The 23,363-nt window shown below is 40.9% G+C and overlaps 2 protein-coding genes across 3 annotated transcripts; one reads left to right on the top strand and one right to left on the bottom strand.

Moving 5' to 3' along the window:
* Window positions 1-88: 88 nt before the first annotated feature.
* LOC136425659 (uncharacterized) lies at window positions 89-11,855 on the bottom strand. Its single transcript, XM_066414588.1, has 6 exons — window positions 11,593-11,855; window positions 4,283-4,363; window positions 1,870-1,965; window positions 1,257-1,439; window positions 671-849; window positions 89-177 (listed from the first exon to the last, which is right to left on the bottom strand). The coding sequence occupies exons 1-5, from the start codon at window positions 11,677-11,679 to the stop codon at window positions 676-678; spliced, it is 621 nt and encodes a 206-aa protein (XP_066270685.1). The 5' UTR covers window positions 11,680-11,855; the 3' UTR covers window positions 89-177; window positions 671-675.
* A 3,767-nt stretch (window positions 11,856-15,622) lies between these two features.
* Window positions 15,623-22,744, top strand: LOC136425554 (uncharacterized). 2 transcript variants are annotated; one of them, XM_066414470.1, is made up of 5 exons: window positions 15,623-15,849; window positions 20,044-20,103; window positions 20,281-20,343; window positions 20,829-20,924; window positions 21,525-21,754. In XM_066414470.1, the coding sequence occupies exons 1-5, from the start codon at window positions 15,763-15,765 to the stop codon at window positions 21,651-21,653; spliced, it is 435 nt and encodes a 144-aa protein (XP_066270567.1). In that variant the 5' UTR covers window positions 15,623-15,762; the 3' UTR covers window positions 21,654-21,754. The 2 variants fall into 2 exon arrangements, with proteins under 2 accessions (XP_066270567.1, XP_066270568.1); XM_066414471.1 differs by lacking the exon at window positions 21,525-21,754 and adding an exon at window positions 21,781-22,744 and having other exon boundaries at window positions 15,629-15,849.
* The last annotated feature ends 619 nt before the right edge of the window (window positions 22,745-23,363 follow it).

The following is a 23,363-nucleotide window of genomic DNA, read 5'->3' as shown; positions in this document are numbered from 1 at the left end:
CTGGCCTGTGATAACGCAGCGAGAAGGAGGGATCGCCGTCCGGTACACCAGGGTCGTTTCTTGATATCTATATACAAACGACGGGCTTAGCAGAGGGGATGCGTTATGGGGAAGAATTATTGGTACCGATTACTTCACTCTTTCTCTCTCCTTTTCCGGAACGATGAGTCACTCGACCTGCAAGATACACATTAAGATCATGAAAAAGGGAAAGTTGGTGTCAAAGGGTGACTTACTATCTGTGTGAATCTACCAAAATCATCATGGTAAACGTAATCTAAAAAACACACTAAAAATCTGTACAATAGCTACCATGCGACTTTTGATAGTGTTTAAAAAAGATTGTAAATTCACAGATGTCACAAATAAAAGTTAACGTGGCATAATTGAATCGTTGCTTGACGACCTTGCTCGCTACTAATTCAAACCCTGGTCTTTAGAAGGTCGGAAGGCCATTGTCAACTATATGTGTGATTAATCAAGGAGTATCCTAGCCGTGGCGACTAACGAAGGGAGTTTTTGCTTGATATTACATATACTTTCTGTGTAATATAAAGCAAAAACTCCCTTCGTTAGTCGCCGATTATCCGAATCGTCGGTCAGGTATATAAATAAGTACTATATAATGAAGGCTCTGTATTGAAGGAACATTTTGTTTTTAGGTCCCTACCTTTCTTAGTTCTTTGCTATGAAGCGGCACGCCCCCTCCCTGGCCCCGGCCTCCCGGATGCAGTCCTCCCCATCGTTACAGTCGGAGCGGCGGGTACAGGTCCGCCCGCATGCGCCCCGAGACTCCCCGTCCCGGCGTGCACAGCGCTCGTTCTGAGCACAGTCCGAGTTGATATTACACTAGAAAGAAGATAATGAAATAATGAAATGCTTTTTTATACATCGTTTTGTATAGTTCATTAGAAAAGGAAACAGAGATTGTCCTATATATAACGAAGCTTTTTTTTCTACAAACAAATAGTAAAGAAGCTTTTTTTCTACAGAAAAATACTTTTTAGATGTCAAAAAAGTACCAAGAGAGAAAATAGGTACGAAGAGCACTCATCAAATTGCGCATGCGCAGCAAGATGCATTGTGGGTATGTTTATGATAGTAATGCTTCTTGAATAAAAAGACTCTTTTTACACAACCAAGAGATTTATTCCACCGACGTTTCTTATGTAATGTTCTTAATCTTCCTTGACCTTTTTCAGAAGTAAGAATTGCTCAAATACAAGTACTAGTGTTAATGTTTTGGGAAATCTTACCTTAGACAGGATGATGTACTGACAGGCTCCGAAGGTGTCCCCGGGTTCCTTGTGACATTTCTCGCCGGAGTCGCAGTCGTCCAGCCCGTCGCACCGCTTGGCGCACCCGCCAACTTTGTCCAGCGGGTCGATAGAGCACTTCCCCTGACGACCACACTGGGAGTCCCGCTCACAAGTTTTCGTCTGGAAAGTAGGCATGCAGATGAATTGAAGAATTGGTAACTTTTATTGCGCATTTCTGCCCTAACGGGCTAACTACAGGTTAATTACTGTGCACACATACACAATTCTAGTTACAAGGTTCAGACAGTAACCAGACTTAGTATGGAGTAATATAATGCGTACGTGCTGCATCTTCTCGCTTCTTTGTGATGTATTAAGATATGCGAGATATTGCACTCGTTATTTCGGATGGTGACGTAAAACCGAAAGCCCCTTGTATGGGGGTGCTTCAGGCGCTAGTCTCAAGCATGAAACCTCTGCACAGAACCTAACACGCTTACCGAGAAGATTAGGGCCGACCACGTGTGCTTGCCTAAAGGTAAAAGTAAAACGCAAGCATAAACACGGTTATTTATCAGTCCAAATTTCATAGTAGGTGGTGCAGTTTTACCTGGCACCGCCTGAGGTCGTTGTCGTAGATGAGCTCCTGGCAGGACAGAAGGCCGTCCTCCCTGCCGCCGTCGTTACAGTCCGCGTCGTTTCTGCACTGCAAGAACGGAGACGTAATCAACAGTCACTCCCAGTGGTTGGGTGTTACTATGCATAGCTCAGTTTAGTTCAGAGTCAAAGTTCAGTTTATTGTTTAGCCAGGTGAATACACCTCAGAACTAGACTGTGTTTTTTTATTTAAACCCTGAAAAAAAAAACCTACAAGAACATGATAAAACTCAATAACTCTTCATATGGATACTATTAAAACAGTTGGTATTTAGAAATCATTGCTATCAATACAGCCCATGCTTTAAACCATTGTCTTGGTATGCTGTCTTTGCTCTAAAAAAAGGAGATTGATCCATTGCAGTTCTCCAAGGAAAAAAAGGAGGCAGGATGTAGGGTTGGACTTCAGAATCTCTTTAGTCCTCGGCCTTCACATATCACGAAGCGCTCCTCTCTATAAACAGGCGACACACATTCTAACCTTTGGGGCCCTGGGGTCAGGAGGTAATGACAGGGGTCAAATTCACGGGTCAGCCATCTTGAAACTGTTACCTTTCTTCAAGTATCTTAGAATGACAAACGAGACTGATAACACGGCTTGACGTCTTAAGGGTCTTATGATATCTTACGAACGACCCCTTAAGAAAATACATTAAATGTTTCCCTTTAAAAAATCGAACATCATACTTAACTGTTCGAAAAGCCGCAACTTGAACCTTGTAGCATTTGTTTCTAAATTTCCTTTTCATAGAATTTAAGTCCGCTTTTTTAATGTAAATGTTAGTCGTGGATCGCAAGACATGTTTTTTTTTTCGAATTGCAAGCTCAGTCTTCGTCATTCTTTAGCGAAATCAAGACTCACCAAGGCTTCAATTACAAATGCCATTCTGCTAAACCTCTCTTCACACTTTAGTTTGACCTTTATCCAGCATCTTGCCGTGAAGAAATTCCGACCCAATTTCTGAGCAGGGTCGAAACACACGATGGCAACAGCTGAGACCCGGTAGGTCCTGACTTGTCATTTGGGCTGGTCCAAACAAACAAAAAAAGGGAGTCTTGAACAACTATCTCTATTTTAAATCAAAATCTTGTCAATCTCAATGGTAGGTTGTAAAGTTCATTCTTTTGAAAGCAAGCTTGTTGCGTAATATGCGACTTAGACTACGCATATAGATAAATTTTCTTGAATTTTTATCTTGCTCTTAAAACTCTCGGGTTCCTTTTCACCCATTTTTCTTTGGTAGATTCCGCACGAGAATGTCGTGTCTAATGGCGTGCTGACTCTTGAGAAGCTGATGTCGAGATAAGGAAGCAAAAATGCCTCACAGCTTGAGATAAGACTTGAGAGATAAGAAATCCGGTAGCTCGCACGGATTTTATCTGTCAGCTGTTCTCGTACCCAGGGAGCAGGAATTCGAAGAGTCCTCTCGTGCACCACTAGTTGGGTCGCATAAACATGGACACGCGACTTGTAAACATTCGCGTGGCGTTTCAAGTACAGTTAGTTACTGCTTGACTGGAATTCTGTGAAAGCATTTTATAAGGAGATGTAGACTGGAAGAACTTGTGGAGCAATGTAAAACATATTGCAATGTTTTCAGCGTGAAATAAGTTTAAGGCGGTGTAAACGAAATGAAGAACACAGCATTCGTCCGCAACCCCCGGTCGGGCCAATGACGTGGGTACATAAACTAGTTCGGACTGTGATGAAAGTCTGCTGTGTTGTGTGGTATAGGAATATGTCGGTTTTGAGACTGTATAAATGCGCCATATTATTACGCTACTGCCTTTCGGGAGGAGTTGTAGTTCAGTTGACCCCCACAGAGCGCCGATTTCGGAGGGTGTCAAAAGCCGATACTGAGACAGAATTTATTCAATTTGTGATATTTCGTAGGTTGCACCTAAACTTGAACACATTAGTTTTTCGTATTTCTCTAGTGCACCCTACTATAATACCGCGTCGAAGTCAGTCACCTTGTGGTCATCAAGCCCCCCTCTCACTGCACCCGCGGCACGCTGGCGGCGTCACTGCGCCCGATCGAATTGACAAAGCACTGAACGAATTCCATCGACAGAAAACGAATCTCTTTAAGATTTGTATGTTTTGTTGTCTTTTTGGTCATACTTGTACGTTTTAAATGATATCAACATTATAAAGTCAAGGGTAACACAAATCCAATTTAGGACGCAGCGACACCGCCAGCGTGCCGCGGGTCCAGTGAGAGAGGGGCTTTAACTGAAGAAATCCCCATTTGTCGAATATCCTGCTCTGCTACCCTTAACCACCCAGTATGACGGAGAATACCTACGTCATGGTCACGTGAGCGCAAATACCCTATATATGGCAAGATATATCGTAAACTTACGTCGTCCCAGTACGCACGCTTGGACCGGCTTACGGCAACGTCCCTTCCGACACGCCCACTGTTCATGCTTCGGCCCTGAGACTGAAAAAGAAAGACAGAAAGATTTTGATAAGACTAAGATATCTAAGAAGCAAAATTATCTATCTTGAGAACTTTTAGCGTCTTTGTGGGCTGTGTATTTTCTTTATCTTAAAAGCTTTTTACAACCTAGTACAACCAGCAGATATATCAGGCAGGGTAGGATCCGTCTGTATGTATACATACCTCTACAATGTCTGTTCGTTATTACAAACACGAAACAGAATCTGTACAGTATTAGAGAATCAACGGTAAGATTTGCTACCAGTCCTTGGATTGCATCGGAGTTTTCTGGGTCGCACGAAACGGAAAATAGGTTAACAGAAAACTTCTGTCGACCGTGGAACCAATCAATGTGACCTTGGCCGGTTGTGGTTTACCCGGACTAATGATTGAAATAGAGATGTAACAATCAATTAAACAAGTTAAAACACGTATTTGACTTCTCTCGTATATTCACAAAGAATTTTGTAAGTATGCAATATAAGTACGAACGCTAATCCTGTCTTGGCCTGAAGTTTGAAATTTATCGTTGCAATTATAATTTCACGAATGGACCACTGTGTTGGTTTTGAATCATGCATTGATGATTGTGTTGCATGTTACGACAGACATGTGTAAAACACGTCTAAATCTCCCTGCTATTTTCTATTTGTATGCTTTTCAATCAGCCTTTATGAAAAGGAAGGACTCCCGCAATTTTCTGTGCGGTGGGCCATGGGGAAAACATCTTTGTTGTGACCTCCAATGTTGACGTTTGACCTTGAGGTTGCCAAGATCACAGAACACAATATCCGCAGTCTCTCACCACATGGGGAATAGGTGGCCTTTCCCAAGGTAGTAATAAGAAACAGCCGTTAAATACTACATTGGAAACAGACATAACTTCGGGCGTGAAGAAATTATGCGGTTGGTTTGCATTTTCATGTCCCAAGAGAATAATTATATCTCAAACTAAGAGGAAACGTTGCGTTCGTCTTATGACGTGGACTACGTCATCAGTTTCGTTTTTTCTACTATTTGCCATATTTTAGCAATCCTTTTTCTAACCCTGTTATCGTATATGTTGCATGTAATATCCCATGTCGTTTCAACAGGCTTTCATGCGTAATTCTTTTTTTTTACTGACAAAACAGGTGCGGTGTTTCAGTTTTTAGACACTGGTTTAGATACGCATAATTTCTAGGTCACTAGAAATTACCAGTTAAGCTACCAGGAAGGTAATACCTATCGAGTATCGAATGACACTCGCAACCCGGAGTTGTCAGATGTTTTGGCTTGCATTTTGCAAAAATAAACACAGAAATTATGTCAAACTTGTTTGTGTATCTCCTTCATTCAGGAGTTAACTTGTCTTACTGCACACAAAATACAGAGAAATCACCTCCATGCAACAGTGCCTCCATGAAGCTGAAACACTTTAAAACAGCGTACAGTTTTGAAGGACGCTGCCAGGGCGATTGCCACCAGATTTGACCGCTTTTTTTAACGAAAAGTTGAGGCTTAATGTTGCCAACCATGGACAAACCATAGGAGTTCTTGAATTTCTTTTCGTGCCAAAAGAAAACACATTTACTATGTTGTGTTGGCAAATACATGTAGCCTGGGTACCATCATTAGAGGTTTACTCGTTCTTTTTGCTTGCTAACCACGAAAAGAATGAACCAGCAGTAAACTACGGAGGCTGATACCCAGGCTAGTTGGCCAAGGCAACAATGATGAGTTGTGATTCAAAGTTTAGGAGCCATGTTGAAAGTTATGTATCCTTGACTTCCAGCCAAAGAATGTTGTTGGTCTTGGCAAATGTACTTATCCAGTGACATATCGACTGTCATCAATGGCAGGTGGCTAAACCTGAACTTCACCTTCGAGTCAAAACAGACGCCAAACATTACGTTTGGGAATACAATGGTCTGGGTTGAAAGGTATTAGATTTCATGGGAAGTGCCAAAAGTCGTGAAAAGTCACTTTTAAACTGTCAGATGTTTTTAACGTACGCGTGTGTGAATGAGATTTCATATGAACTTCCAATGGTAGTCAGGGTAATTTTTACCTTATACCACAGCCTTCGCTATATAAAAAAGGACCTAAATCTTTATTTTCTTCTTCTTATTTCAAATTTCTGTAACGTTATACCACTTGTGTTTATCGGATCTTATCGTATCGTCTTGCACTAGATGTTCTGAGAGTTAAAGCTACATATGCATCTTTATATGTCACCTATGACAATGCAAAAATGGGTAAACACATAAAAGATCGCTTTTTATAACATGGTATTTTAGAATAAATATCTATTTTGTGTTTATAGTTGACCGTGCGAAAGTCACCATACGTACTTTTTGTTGCGCATGCGTCAATTAAGTTTCTCAGGTTGCTAATTTTGTTGATACCATTCAATTGACGTAAAATTCAGAAAGCTCCTAATTCGTCCCCTGTCGCACTCTTTACTTGAAAGCAACCACGAGCAGCTGTTGTTTGTCATTTACTGCAGTTAAAGGCATAAACAGGCCTTAATAACCGATCTTAGCCCGGCGCCAGCTGCACTGGTGAACCGCTGACCACAAGGGCTGGAGGAATGGAGCGAAATGAAAACCCAGGGCGCTGAGAGACACGGGGTCGCGGTCTTATCGGCTTGTACTGCGGGCGAGAAATGACTCAAGATTCGGTGTCAGGTATTGAGTTCAGGGAGTCGTGAGTGGAGCTATAATCAATATGCGTACACGACAGAGAGAAATAAAAACAGTACACACACACACAAACGCGCGCACATGCACGCACACACACACGCTAACACACACACACAGATAGAACTAGACTGGCCGTCATTTGCTTTAAGAGCAAATTCAGGATGTTTCGCCCATACTCCTCATGCAAGAAGTGGGCTGTCCCAAAATAACTCCTGGGCAAATCCAAGTTTCTGCATAATTTATGCAAATGAGGTCCTCTTGACCATAAGTTATGTCCAGGTGCTTTCACCTTTCCTACATGTACCTACATGTTCAAGATGACATCCGCAGCTTTTACAGTAAGGGGAATACAACATGATGCATAAAGTATGCAAGTGAGGTCCTCATTAGCATAATTTTTGGCCAGGTGCATTCACCTTTCCTAATGGTACCCACATCTTAAAGATGACACCCGCAGCTGTCACGGTAAGGGAAATACAAGTTAATGCAAGAATTATGCAAATGAGGTCCTCATTAGCATATTTCATGGCCAGGTGTGATCACCTTTGCTAACGGTACGTACATGTCAAATCTGACATCTGCAGCTTTTCCGGTAAGGGAATTACAAGTTTAAGCATAAATCATGCAAATGAGGTCCTCATTAGCATAATTTATGGCCAGGTGTGTTCGCCTGTCCTAAAGGTACCTACATCTCAAAGATGACATCCGCAGCTTTTACGGTAAGGGACATACAATTTCATGCATCGATTATGCAAATTGGGTCCTCATTAGCATAATTTATGGCCTGGTGTGTTCGCCTTTCCTAAAGGTACCTACATGTCAAAGATGACATCCGCAGCATTTACGGTAAGGGACATACAACTTTATGTATACATTATGCGAATTAGGTCCTCATTAGCATAAGTAATTGTCAGGTGTAGTCACCTTTCCTATAGGTACCTACATCTCAAATATAACATCCGTACCATGTAACATAAGGTACATATAACTTTCTGTAATACCATTAGTTGAGGTACCCCCTGACATCTGCTTGGTTTTAAGTCCCAGATCAGGGGACGTGTAGGAGGGCTTATGTTACAGTATGACCTAGTTCTTGCTGGCCCCGACAGAAAATAACCAAAAATTGCATCAAAAATGTGCAAAATAAATCATTTTGAAGTAGTGTATGCCAAAAAAAATAATGGGGTCCTTTGGGTAAATATCCAATGCACAACTAAACCAAATTTCAGGTCCTCAGGTTTCAACACCACGGCACTGGAGGCCATCATGTGCGACTTTTGTCTGAAAATGACCAAAAAACCTCCATAAAATCATTTTAAAAACTTATATGAAAAAAATTTTAAAAGGGTCTGGGGGTATACACGTACTCTACCTGCATACCAAATTTCAGCTAATTTGGTCGACGGACGAGCGAGAAGAAGCGATTTGAAGGTTTGACAGGAGAAGAAGAAGAAGAAGAAGGAGAAGAAGAAGAAGAAACCTTACAAAAACAATATGTTTCGTTGGCGAAACATAATTAGAGGTGAAGAGAGAGAGGCACACAGAGAAAAGCAGAAATAGGATAAACATTTTGGGAGCGAATGAGTGAGTGATTGAGAGAACGAAAGAGAGAGACACATGCACCGACAGGGAGAGAGAAAGAGAGGAAAAGAAGAGAGAAAGTGTGTGAAACATGCTTGGAGCGAATGAGCGAGAGAAAAAGGGGGGATCATTGCCTAAAAGAAAGTAATGCTATGTAAACGATAACCATCAACCCACACTCCACTCATTTTCCAACACCATTGTGCCTACATTTATAGGGTGCGAACGATACAGCACGGTTGGTAACATGCAGGAAAGCGTGTTTCATCCCTCGGTTTAGGGCTCTTATCTGCAAAGAACGTCTGGTCGTCTAGTTTCCGATGTCGATTAAGACACCGCACTATCACTAGGTGTCACAAATATTGAGCGCAGCACATGTATACGCCCCCCTCCCCACACCCCCCTCCCCCACTGCTTCTACACCTGTCGTACGTGTCCCATTGTGTTCTACCGCAAGGCCTCACGGGAGAAATAAAAGACACTGACTAGCAGGTGTGTTAGTCGGACCGTGACCACACAGCCGGCTGTTTGCTCTGCTCACAGAACCTTTGATTCGCTCCGCAAATACCAGAAGAAAAGTAGGCCAACAAGATAAAGAAAGCTACTGATTTATAAGCCCTTTGTAAAATGACCTTGGAGAACACCTCTGTACCTTAATTGGCGATTTGGTATCGGAGGTACGTCTGGTACTACCGTACGTGTAAGATGTCGTCAGGGTGCAAGCCACGATGTTTTTTTGGGAGAAAACATAGCCCAATTTTTGCGAGTTTTTTTTCGGCCATTTTGTGAGGTAAACTACAGAGGAAACTTCAGTATCATGAGTATAGCTATATAATAGCTGTACCAAAGTCATATTTCTCTTTTCTTTCAAATTCTGATCATGAATTCATTCGAAGCAACAAGGTCTACAAGCCAAACCTCTGGAATATTAACTGCATTTTTAGTTAGACCAGTAACGTTCTAAACCCCAACGACTGCCGGTGGATGGTATACATGAAAAGTCACAGAGGGTCGGTCACTTGAGGGCCACTGATATCAATACCACAACCATTGTAAGGCTCAGCGGCTGTATTGTTTTCGCAGCCCCTGTGTTCCCTAGCACGGTTGAGCACCTTACCGCCATGTCTCAAGAACGCTGTAGTCTAGCCGGATTCCTTTCCCCTTTAATCTTTTGCAAAGCGATTTTCCGCCCTGTCACCCGCATTTACCCCTGTTGCGGGGCGTGAAAAGTCCACCTGTGTTTCTGGTATGCACAAAGAACGTGCCAATGCAACACAACACAAAATGATGTTAGTTGTAGCTCTGTTGTATTCTATCTGAGCCTCACTTCTTCCCTCATGACCTCAATGAAAAGCGGTCTGCGTGCCGATTTGACCTTCTCATTAATATCCATGTACATAGCCATAGGTCAATTTCTCCATAAATCATTCGAAAAGCGAGACAGAATTACCCATACATGACTATATATTGTAACAAATACACTGGTTTCGAAAATATTTTGTACTTTAATAGAATTGTAGGATAGATTAGCCTTGTAGAACAGATTGTTGATTTCATGCCATACAATGCACCATGTACGATTGCTGAGCAATAAAGTTCACTTCACTTCACTTAATAAACAAAAAGAAAGGTTCAAACAAACATCAGATGATGTTTTTACCATTTTGTAAGATTTTTCCTGTCCCTCTTTCACAGTTGTTGTGAGGTCTTAAGTCGAGTTAGACCAGACTTGTTCATGTAATAAATTAAGCATACTATCAGTGACCTTATCTTAACTCTAATTGATAAAAAGAAGTAGCCTGGTTGGAATCTAACACAAGATTCAATATAACGTTACGTTTTGCTGTGTTTTTTTTTTTATCTCGGCCTAAACCGTTACACGATATTCAAACTGTACAGTTCCGCTGTTGTGATTCTGTAAACAGCTGTAAAACGCAAGTGTCTTCTAACATGTTTTACTATACACAAGCATTCAAGTCGTGTATACACTAGATAAAGGATGGCGACTGCCATATTGTTTTAACTCTGGTGGCAATCTACCCTTCTATAGTCCACAATTAGCGCAGACGCATTCAAACAACGACAACTCACGACCATAATACCCTAACCATGGTCGGGTTGGGGGTACTGGAATGAACTCTGATCATCTGAGACGGATATGACTTTCCCAATTCCATTCAAGTGTCAAAATGTCACAGCACAGACAACTTGAAAACTAGTAGAAAACCTTGCCGACAAGCTCCCGACCATAGGCGACTTTCCTCACGACTAACTCCCAACCATGGTCGGAGAGGGTTCGACCGCGGGAGGCCATGGTCGGCTATGTGTTACAGAGGCTTAGGGGAATGTGCCGAAACTTGAGCGGCTAGTAATTGAAAGGGTACGGCCTAAAGCTTTCAACAGAATCGCAACCGACCTTCCCTGAGGGGCGCTGTTCTTGCTTGAAAGACAAACATATGTCAAGTAACACGAGCACAGCTTGAGGGGGAGGACTGTTTAGACTTCTGCAAATTTGTCAGATGACTACATTGAAAATGTTCCGATGGCGACTAAGTACATAGTGACTACTAGAAGTCGCACGCCACAAAAAAAAAATTGTGTGTGTACGAAATAAGGTAAATCTTTCACTAGATTTAATACTTGCACTTATGTCTGTGAATGAGGGTAGTATAATTTTCATCTTATCTAAAAGGGATTTAAGTCATAGAGTTACAGGATTCTCTGGTATGCAGTGCTTGGGTAGGAATGAGTAAACTCTTGTACATGTAACATAAGAACATACGGAAAAGCCATTCAACATCGGAAAACACTGGTAAGCAGTAAGAAATAGCAAAGCTACTGAACTATAACCAGGCGATTTTGCAATACTGAACTAAGATATGCAATACGAAGCAAAATATAAAGAAATGAACTCCGAAAATCATTAAGTAAGGAACGCAGACGATTTTTGATGCTTCAACTCACCCATGTTCTCGTTAGGTCGATTCCCTCCACGGCTAAGACGACCAGGGTCAAACAAAGTAACGACATTGCTGTAGCGTAACCTCCCATCTTCACCTTGTCGTTTCACGGTTCCTTTCCACCGGAATACAGGCTTGCCAGCAACGGTGAATATATCTTATTCTCGGGACTCGAACACAGGACCCCCTCGATCGTTTGACGTAGGCGGCTTTAGGAGCGCTAGCGACGGAGGATTGGAAACATGTGTTGTGTGTCCGCTGCCTGTTACGTACTGTTTGACTAGGCTGCGCGGGACAGGCGTTCTTTGCATTCCAAGAGGCCGGCTAGGAGGATATATAAAGTTCCCGTCAAACATTAACCCAAACCTCACACACCTTTTATTATCTAGGGCGCCAAAGCAGGCTAAGACAATGATATATCCATACTAAAAACAGCTTGTCTAAACGCCATTGTTTAAACGCCGTGTTGTATTAGGAGGAAATGTTTTATTTGCGCGGCAAACGTAAAAGGCGGTCTAAAAACACAAGAAGTGTGAGACCTACATGTAAGACGATAAAGGACTAACTAAAGAATGTTGCACTTTGAGGGGACATATTTTCATAGGAACAGTGTCGTAATTTTGTGTTTGTGGTAGGTTTTGTTTCTTAAGATTCAGGCCTCGTGACATCCTTATATCGGTGACAAGGCGTCTTATGGGGATTAAGAAAACTTCCATGCTGGGCGGGAACAAGTTTTCTGTCAGGTTCACACTGTGTCGTCTGCATACGGACGGTTCTATTATTGCAGAATGGGGATGTATAGATAATAACATTTGCTTCAAAATAACATGTCTGCTTCTGAGGTATCTTTAGTGAGTTCCAAATAGGTATGTATAGCTAAAGGAAACAGTGATTATTATATGAATGAAACGAATACGTTTGATTTTGTACAAGATGTAAAAGATGTGTACCGTGAGAAGACCCATTGGTATAACCCACACCAAGAACATTCCTTGGAAGAAAGAAGCGGAAAAAGGCAAGCGATCCGTTTCATTCTTTTGCAGTCAGCTGGAACTGATACAAGTTGGCAGAAGGCACGGCAACGGGGCCACCTTACCCACACGGGGTCTTAACTCTCTGCCCTGTCTTAATTCTAACTCCTTAGAAATCTGCAAGAACCTTTTATGTGCAAAGATCATGACAAAGTACCTTTTGACTGTCATGGTTTCTGCCACACAAAAAATTGGGACAGTCAATGGAAGATACTGTCTTCTTTCTTGATATATGCTCCTTAAATGTTAAAAAGTCTAACAACAAACATGGAACAGATTTACCTTTTATGTATCCTCTATTTGTTATATAAGGTTAAAATCAATTAAAACTTCAATAGGAACTTTAAGCCACGTGCCAGATAACAAAAAGAAATTCGCCAAAAATCAATATTTCAAAATATTCGAGTAGCCACGCGTCATTGTTTAAGTATTACTATCATGTACATTCCTGCAAAGTTATTTTGATGAATATCGAAGCACAAGCCAAGGAGAGCGTTTCTTCTAAAAAAAATGGGCGTGGCCCTATAAATCTTGATGACGTAATCATGACATCATACTAATTAACATAAATTATCACCTTGCTATACGGTACTACCTGGGAAAAAAATCAAGGTTGAGGAAGGTTTTTTTTCAAAAACATCCCAAAATTCCTCAGCCACCCTTCAACAATGCCTTAAGTTAAGATTTAGATATTAATATAACTCTTTTCAAGAAGCCCCCATTCATATTTTGACTTTCATATCATTGAAGAAATTACCTGACTTACTCACGCTTTAGACACTACGTCTATACTGTAGTAAAATATTATTTCATTTCACTTTCTTGAAACTGAACACTGCCTTGCCGCATACGCAATTTAACATAACGGTAATAATATTTTTGTCGCACACTAATTGTATCATATTCTTTCTTGTACACTTTGTTTCATATTTGGATAGGCGGAGTATTTTGCCTGGGCTAGTCGGCTATTATGACACATAGAATTAAGTAAACACCCTTGTTTATTTTTTCTAAGTAAACATCGTGCCAGCATGGGTAAACAAAAATAAGCAGATGTCTTTGTCTTGTCATGTCACGCAGGACAGGCACATATTTAAAGTCAGTATTTTATTCCTGGGGGTTTAAGTGTTTTTGTATAAAAAGGCAATATAAGTGGGTGAGGCAAAAATATGGCATAGCAAAGACTAACACTAGTTGCAAAGGGTCTTCTTCGAGGGATCGATTGAAGGCGAGGTTTCCTTCGGGGCATGTTAGCCCTGGAGCCGAGGAACTGCCCTGTGTAGGCCCTGGATGCTAGTTTATTTCATCATTCTTGCCGTACAATTTGTGCCATCATCTAGGTGTTACGTGCTTGGCTGCAGCGCCTCTATTGACATTATGCAGTACTGCACCTTCATGATGACCATCCAATCTATCATACTCTATTACGAAAGGATTACAAGTTGGAAGGGCGCGACTTGTATCACTTCTTCCCGTGCACAACAGCAGATATCTTCCACTCAAAACTCCGGACCATATCTTATCCAGAACACGAGTATATTTTGTATACTTACAGATTTTCATGCAATATACCACCTTCGTGTCTTTGCAAGACTTTGCAAGACTAAGAGCGTCATCTGGCGGTTCAATGGGAAGTAGCATGCACAGTGGCGGTGTAGCTAACTTCTAAATCCCGGAAAAGGCGTCATCGTCATCGTAGCATACAGTCATGTCTTCAAAATAAATTCTCGCCCCCTGTTTTTGGGTGATCATGAGGTCAAAAGAATTCAACTTCGTGTATTCTACGACATTGCGGTGTACATGTATATGACTATATATGGCATACAAAAACCTGTATATCTTGATTTTAAGATATTGACTCACACCTGTTTTTGTCACGTCACCCTGAATCAGAATGTGATTTTTGGATGAAAGAATTAGAGATCTCAGGGCTGGTAATGGAATGTAGATTAATCTCCAAGCAGATCTACACGGGGCGCGAAAATCGTATATGCTAGCCAGAGAAGGTCCCGTCAGATAGATAGGCTGGAGCTTATCTGGCTGACGGGACCTTCTCTGGCTAGCATATACGATTTTCGCGCCCCGTGTAGATCTGCTTGGAGATTAATGTAGATAACAATTAGCTTGAACTTTGTTCTGAAAATATTCGCCATTTTAGACTCCACCGGTTATTTCGATCGAGGTACTAGAAAAAATCGATTACTGCTTTTTTTTTTACAACATGTGTCCCTTCTTTTTTTTAAAGATGAACCTCTTAAATCTGAAGATGATCGTTTTCTTTGCCTGCCTATTTGTTTATCTGTGTGTTTGCCCCTTTGTTTCACTAGCATCAAATCTATATCGGTGTATCTAAAGACCTATGTAGGATACCATACCATTCATAAACTGGTGTGTTCTTGGTCTCACCAGAAAGTTTATTTCCGAGCAAATGTTGGGATGGATTAAAGTGATTATGACAGACCGATTACGATTTTACCCCGACGTCTGCTTGGAGTAGTAGCCGTTAGAGAAGCCAGGAAAGTCAAAGAAAAGTTTAGGATTTCGACCCCAAACATCTGCTTGGAGATCACCAAAATCTAGTCTACCTGTCATAACATGATAAATGACTGTGAGTGTGTGACAACCGCAAAGTCTTGGCCACAATTTCCTGTAGTAGATCTTCCTTGACGTGGTTAGATACTGTAAAAGGGAAAATGTTCGCCAGGATTTAATTTCGAGGTTATTGGTAGAATATGGAGTGTTCGCAGTTGAAACAAGGGCGAAGGGGGTAGATGGGCAGAAAGCGAAAAAAATATGGTTTTAAGTTAGCGGTGATGAAGTAACCGTGAAAACCACGCAATTAAAACTACGTGCATCGCAAACATTTCTCCTTGTACAGCATCTCTTTAGTTTGAAACAACCATATAAGTGCAAACATCGCGTGCCTATTCTTGCGTACATCCCTCAGGTGATCACGTGGCCAAGTGGTTGTACCGCCCCTCCCTGCGGTATTTCAGATCTTTCGTCACTTCCGTTTCCGGGGAGAGTTTAAATACCAAGCATATATAAGGAACTCCCCCACAGTGTCTATAGTCTCTCCTCTAAGCACAGCCAAGACTTTCTCCCGTGTTTTCAGACGACAGGACGGAAAGAAACTTTAAACCATGCGGGCGACTACGGCGATGTTACTGGGAGCTCTGAGCGTTCTCTGCGCGGCGGTAGTGGTGAAATCCTCGATCGTGAGATCGTCCGTAAGTTGCCTTTGAATACTTTTTAAGTGTTGGGTTTGGGGCAGTGTTTTTAAAAAAGGGTACACGATATAAACCTCTATTGTATAGTATTTAGAGATCCATATTCAAGTCTATGATTATGCACTGAAGTTTAAGAATGTGGCCAAACTGCGTCTTTTCATGTATAACACCACAGTTGACCTGTCGTATTGTTCGACACAAATCTATTCGCCCTAAAGCGACGGCTTGTTCTGTACCCCTTTGGCCCCATAATCCTCCGTAAATACACGATACAAAGACTGTATTTAAACTGTAAACCAGGGATTATATCCAACGAGAATGCAGAAAGACTGGTCGAAATGGTAGAGAACAGTGTTAGGTGCGTAGTTGTTTCGGAAGTGTGCCAGTAAAGGCATTTAGTAGTAGTTGGAAGAAGCTGGCCCCAGACATTTATGTACGCACCCCTTTCTAATTAGAACACGATGTTGGTTTCCTGGCCTGTCGTGCAAAGCCCCGTGTTGTGTGGCTGGTTGTTAATTGGTCTGGAGGCCGACTTAAGAAGGGCTCAGCAAAGTCTTATCCTTGTTTGTTGGCAAAGTTTGTATGTTTGTCAATCGTCGTGTACAACGTCTTGTTTTGTAGATTAGCCATTCCTGTCCGACGTTGTTTATTGTCGAAGCAGTAATTAGATTCGTTCGGGTGGAGGTATTCTCGTTTGAGGCGTCTTGTCCGAAGTTCTAGACTAGCTACTCATGGCCATTCGTACAATCCTTTATCCGACAAACTTTTAATTAAGTGAGCGCTCGTGAAATGAAAAAAAGGTATTTGCAAATACATGTAACATAAATATACGAATGACAAAGAATGATACTAAAAACTACTTCCTATATTATACTTAATTCGAAATGCATTTAGAGATTACAACAGTGGCGAAAAGATTTGCACTGGTCTTGATATTACAACCGTAGTGTACTCTCAATGAGTTCAGTTAGCAAAAAAAAAAAACGATTTCTTAACAGTTTTTAATGATGAAAGGAAGTCTCTCCAAACAGAGGTTGATTTTGAAGATTGGGACTTTCTCAAATGCCCTGTTTTCTGACAGCTTGTCCAATTGACGAGTGTCAGAAAACAGGGCAGACGAGAAGAGGGAAATTAACCTCTATTTGAACTTTTAAGACCAAAATAAACACGTTCCTTACATGTGTAAGTGTGTGTACGACTTGTCGTAAAATCATTAATTTTCCACTTTGCAATTTGACAGTGTCCAGGCTTCGGTTTCCTTGTGAAATATTCCCATAGGCACCGTGTTGATTATACCGACAGGCCCCGCATGGTGCAAATTAGGGGGCTAATGATGTTTGTGTATGTAATTAATTAACATGTAGCTTTCAAGCTAATTAGATTAGAGAAGGGGAGTAAATAGGGCTTCTGTGTTTGACAAGATGCTTTTGGTGGATCAAGGTCATCATGTCCTTGAGTGGATAGAAACGGGTTCGAAAACCGTCTAGCTTGTCTGGTATCCTAGCAGATGTTGCGGTAAACAATTGCAAAGTTTTTTCTAACTTCCCTGATGTGATAGTCGCTTATTAGGATGAAGGACTGTTCGAATACATTAATAATAATAAGTTTATTGCAAGTTCTTGCCCGTAGGCTAAATACATTACAATTTCCCGCCAAGATCTACTTTTTTAGCTTGCCCTTTGTCGTCGATAGCGCTTCGAAGTTTACTTGTGTCTGACTTATTGCTTTTCGACGAGTTCAACCAAAACTTGTTCATAGATATAACACATATTCATAAAAGCCGTATGTGCAGAGATATTTAATTCTACACCCACTTAAAAGAATATTTCGAAGTTATACATGAAATAAAGGTCTTCCCTGAAAGTAAAGCTTTCTTAATGGTGTCTTGTAAAATCTTCTCTGTAGAAGTGAAAGCTTGAAATCATTTGAAGCATTATATTCTCTCCTTCAAAGAAAGACATTATGTTTGCTAACTTTCCCACGGAAATTAGATTTGTTCGGCTTGAGATAACAAAGTAACGTTGCGGTCTCTGCATGAATAGAAGAGAAAAGAAAAGAATCAGGAAGAATAAGAAAACGTCCGACTTAACGGTCCTTGCGTGAAAATAAAGGCAAAAGAAGAAATTCAAAAGAATTTGAAAATGTCGGACTACTCTATACGGGAAACCAAGGTTTCCTTAACATCTGCCTTTCTGATTGATAAGAACTAAGTGATGTATTGACCGCATTAAGAGCTTTTCCACACTCCCCGCTCTAATCGTATCCCCAGGCTCCGGGCTTGATCGCACAGGATAGCGGTTCGTCTTTAAGAAAAGCCGCGGTATTTCCTACTAACCACAGACCATTCTAGCCGGGAAATACAAGCTGTTTAGGCTCGAATCTCTTCAGAAAGTCCCTGTAACAATGATCGGACTGAGATGCTTGAGAAAGCCTTTGACTTAGCCTTGATCCTGTCTTGTTAGCAAACTGTCACGTACAATAAGAATATTTAGTCTATAACTAGGTCTATTTGATGTTTCTACGTATTTTACTGAGGGGGGGTCCTCTTTGGATTCAGAGGCTAATGGATAGTCCAACGTTGTAAATGATAAGTGAGTTTTGTGATATTAGTAGAAATGAAATTTTTGAGGTGTTCTACATGGCTTTGGGAGATTTTTGATTGTTACAAAAGCTTACTTATTTGAGCCTCATATTGTGGACGATTACAGATTGAATGTAAACAATTTTCTGTTTTATATTTAGCGATGAAACACTTAATTGATTATAATCGTAAATCATTCAACATTGCCATATTACATATTACATAGGAAAATAGTCAAGAACTTTGGTTGTCAAATAAAAAAGTTTCCGAGTTCGTTACATGTACATTTTGTATAATGAAAACAGTTCACTCGAAGTGTATGTTTTTCACAGTCCACATTTCCCACACAGGATAATGTTTCTCTGTGGGCGTTTAGTCAACAAAATGAAGCATGTTTGGACACAAACATAAACAAAATACCGCTTGTCTGAAGCGTGTTGTTGACGGGAAACGTTTGCGGCCAGACCGGACATGCCTTTCCTCCGTCTCATGTCCCGGACGTGACGTAGATGTGACGTAATAGGATTCACAGTTGGTAACACAAGTTAGTGCGTTGGTTGATGAGTTAATTGACGAATGCTGCACCCCTACCCACATGTATGACCAAAAGCTATGTTTGGTGCGCATCCGATGACTTGTAAAAAATCTGGTCGGACCACATTTTGATTTCGCCCAAGACATGTATTAAACTGTTGCTGTTTTTGTTTGCTATTATGAACGAGGTTTAAAAGATACCTCTAACGTGGTCTGATAAACCCTCTAAGAAACAAACTTATTGCCTTTACCGAGTAGAATTCCTTAAGTCTTTATTCTATGAAATCTTAAAGGCGAAGGATTAAAGTTGTGAGGGTAGAGCCTGGAACTAAACAGGATGACGCTTAATAATCTAGATATGTCTAGACACTATTCCACAAAAGACGACGTGCATTCGTAATGTGTTCAGATTGCCCCTGAATGATAGGAGTAGTATAGCACTTAGGACAGCAGATACAAACCATATGTGCACTTGTATATAACAGCTTGAATAAAAACAACATGGCCTTGGCTTTGACGGTCAGTTGGGATATCTCAAGCAGCCGTCTGCTCAACTTCAAGTTTCCTTGGCCCTCATAGCCATACATTGTACATGCACGCAAACGTTTGGCACTCATACATGCACGCAAACGTTTGGGGTTATTCCATTTGAAGCCCTAAATGTTAATAGGGTAGTGTTAATTTCTCATGCTCAAATTCAATGAAAAAGTAGAGACGTTCCATAAAACATAAGGTAAAATAAGATATTTACTCATGACATCTCCAGGAATTTGCAAGTTACTTCAATTCGAACGTCTTGTCTACGAGCCCCATGCAACGTCATTTGCCTATAGCCATCGTTTGAAATGATTCTTACAGTCCAATTCAAAAGGCCCAAAGGGCACAGCGTATTTGTATTGGGTCTGAAGACTCTGAGCCATCAAATACACAAGACCCACAACTTTGTTATGCCGTCGCTCTCATTCTTGTTCTCGTACATAAACAATGGGTTGCCACTCTTTTGGGTACCATTTTTCTTTATGTAGCTACTGATTATGGTATCCAATGATGGCTTATCTTTTGTTTTGTTTTGCTTTTAGGCTATGAGAGATCTTGCTGTATGGAAAAGTGATGGCACCGAACTTGGAGATTCCATTGCGGTAAGACGAAGAAATTTGTATTTGTGCATATCTTGAATTTCGAAGAATTTGTTTTTGAGAAATGTAGTATTAATCATTTGGGTAAACGTGAATTCTTTGTTATGACAAGATGTGATATCTTCAAATGATAAAGCATGGTAGCATCTTGTGACGGTTACCTGCAATTCCTCACCACAGCGACAGGTGGCAGCACTGAGCAGAGAAAAGAGAGGCGCTCCAGGGTGGCCCTTTTGGGACGAGGTAGGAACATTGCATACAGATCACTTGAATATTTTGAACTTTGTTATATTCGAAAAATTCTTCATTAGCTAAAACAAAAATCTGCTCATATATGTCAGTGGCTTGTCATGATTTTACCATTTTGATGGTACAACAACAAACAATATATGGATCATAGGAAGAAGAAAAGTAATCTAGAATGAACACTGTTAAGATCTTTGCGACTGAATTGTTATTTAGATTTTTTTCTTTTGGGTTGTATGGCAATAACACACCAGGTAGTAGTAGGCTAGGCGTCTAATTCGTAATAGAGGCAATGAAAGATAAATGCATCTACCAGTAACCACTGTGAAACTTTGTTAAAATGCCCAAACAAACTCTTACTGTCAATGGCTCCCTCCATGACCAGTCGGAGGGCTGCTGGTGAGGAGCACGATATAGAAAGGCTAGGCGGTGTAATGAGATTGGCTTTATTTCCTTGACCCTCAAATGACTTTGTTCTGTAGTGCAACTCCGCCAGTGACTGCACCGGCAATGACGGCAAACCGTTCTACGACTGCGTACAGACCGGCTGGACCAAACCACTGAAGAAGCGGTGCATGGTATGTTTTCTAAGCCATGTTTTAGATTTTGGTATTAGAAGTCTTGTCTCTATTTGTATTCTATCACGAAATTTAGCCTAATAGGGCATGGAGGTACAATAAAGGTTATCATCAGAATTCATGTTTTTAAAGCAAATATATGTTGATTTCGTATCAAAATTTGCAATGGCAGATATTTTTTGTGGAAAATTAGATATTACACTATTTGTCGTTCTAAAGAAGGCGCAATTTTGATGATATCTGGGCTTTTGACAGTTTGTCACATCAAGGAACCTCCTCGGTTACACATTTTTAATGATTTCTTTTGAATACGAAACGTTTTACCATGAATGTGAATCCCCAAATTAACTTAACTCTCCCCGCACCATTCCCTAAGTATATAGTAACCCGTAGTTTTGCAAGAATTTATTTTAACGACCCCTTTTTGTTTCTTTACTTATTTGTCTTTTTTTGTTATCTGTTTTCTTTTCAGTTTTCGACTCACACTTAGATGTCTACTACAGTTTGGACGGACCCTCCCCCACTGACCAACTAACGGTGGTTCTAAAATGGCGGCGTACAGAATTGTACCGTGCGCTTGTTCTTTTTCTTCCTTTTCAGAGAAAACTCTGCAACAGAGACGTCCAGTGCGGCAATTCCACTCTGAGATGTAGGGGTGGCATCGGAGGGGGAGACCAAGCTGGGACAGTGAAGGGGTGGTGTGACGTTAAAACGCCTGAAGAATACTGACCAAATCAGCAGGTGCCAATCCTGCCCCTCCCCCCAAGCAAACTTTCATTTGGTCCCTCCCTGTGACCTTTGACCCACGTTTATCAAAACAACAGTCTTAAGATAGTTTGATTTTGTTGTTTTTCAGCGGAAACTTTGCAACAGGAGCAGCGATTGCCAAAACTCAGACCTGCAGTGCAAAGGAGGGAGCGGTGCTAGTGACATTGCTGGGCTGAAGACTGGGTTCTGTGACCTTTAAAATATTCAAAACATTTCACAGAAAGAATGATATGTATCTGCTTAGTTCATTTTTTCTAAAAACCAGGGGACTTGATTAAAATGCAGCTCATCTTGATAGATTCGCTGTTATGGTAAAAATTGGTTGTCAAAATTTATTCTCTGAAGAAGGAAATGTCGCCTGTAATTGCCGCAAAATGTGCTGTCGTAATGATGGTCTCCAACTCTCAATAAAGTGAAACATCATTTGGTTGATTTCTCAGATACCCATCTCATCAAACAGTCTGTTGTCTATTTGTATCTTCTAGAGGTTTCATCTTTCGACCCGATAGAATATTTTGTACCATGGGCCAGTGATTGCTAGCAAAACTAGGCTTTATATGTATCCTAATATTTCTATTTGTTAAAATTGACAAAATCAGCTTACTGCCATTTTGAAATATATAGATCATGTTCGAGACCCAATGTTTAGTATATGTAACACTATGTATACCAGCATACCTCTACGTATTCTTATTATATGTTTATACCGGTTGGGAAAGGGGAATGTACATGTATAAAGGTATGGTGAGGATATTGTACACGTTACGTTTAAAGTACACAGAAAAGCCTTATGTGATAGAATACATCGTATCTTCAATATAGAAGTGTATTGAACAGAAGCATTAACAAAAGAAAAAAAGAGTTTGAATTTTCCTTCGCATAGACCCAAAGTCTATAATCAAAGTTAAATGTGGTTAAGTGAATATCAATGGCCAGGACTAAAGCCAACAGGGTGATAGTAGTACTTGTTATACTTTCTATATATGTCGTGTGTTTGCTATTGATGACAAACCACAAGTGTTATTTGCATTATATTTATTGCTTGTAAACAATCTGAAGGCTACTTGTCGTGTTTTCGTATATTATCATGGTTTCTTTTCGACGCCGTGGCTAGCATTGGAGTCACAGGCAACTCTCTACGCTATAGATTCAGGTGACAGTTTCACTATACGTAGAATGCACTGATTAAGCTATGCTCTATCTAATGCTAGGGTCACATTTCCTAACCGGGGCCCGGCCGGGCTATTTGCGGAAACGACAATCTAAAGTGTACGTTAGGGGGATGAAGGAAGAGGATGGATGGATGGATTATAGGTGAATGATGGGAGGAAAGATGGGTGAAATAGTAGATGGATTGATTAAGTGATAAAGAGAGAATGAATCGATAGGCGGAGGACGGATGGATGGAGGGAGGAGGATTGTTGGAGGGAGGAGGATTGTTGGAGGGATGGAGAAAGGAAGGATGGAGGATAGATGGAATATTGGAGGATAGATGGGTAAGCAAGTAGATGAATTGAGTGACTGATAAAGGGAGAAAGAATTTCTGGGCGTAAGACGGATGGATGGAGGAATGGAGGGAGGAGGATAGTTGAAGGATGGAGAGAGGGCGGATGGAGGAAAGATGGAAGATGGGAAGATAGATAGATTGAGTGACTGATAAAGGGAGAATGA

The sequence above is a fragment of the Branchiostoma lanceolatum genome, chromosome 19, assembly GCF_035083965.1.
Source record: "Branchiostoma lanceolatum isolate klBraLanc5 chromosome 19, klBraLanc5.hap2, whole genome shotgun sequence".
In the NCBI taxonomy this organism is placed as follows: Eukaryota; Metazoa; Chordata; class Leptocardii; order Amphioxiformes; family Branchiostomatidae; genus Branchiostoma; species Branchiostoma lanceolatum.
This window is presented reverse-complemented; position numbering and strand designations above follow the sequence as displayed.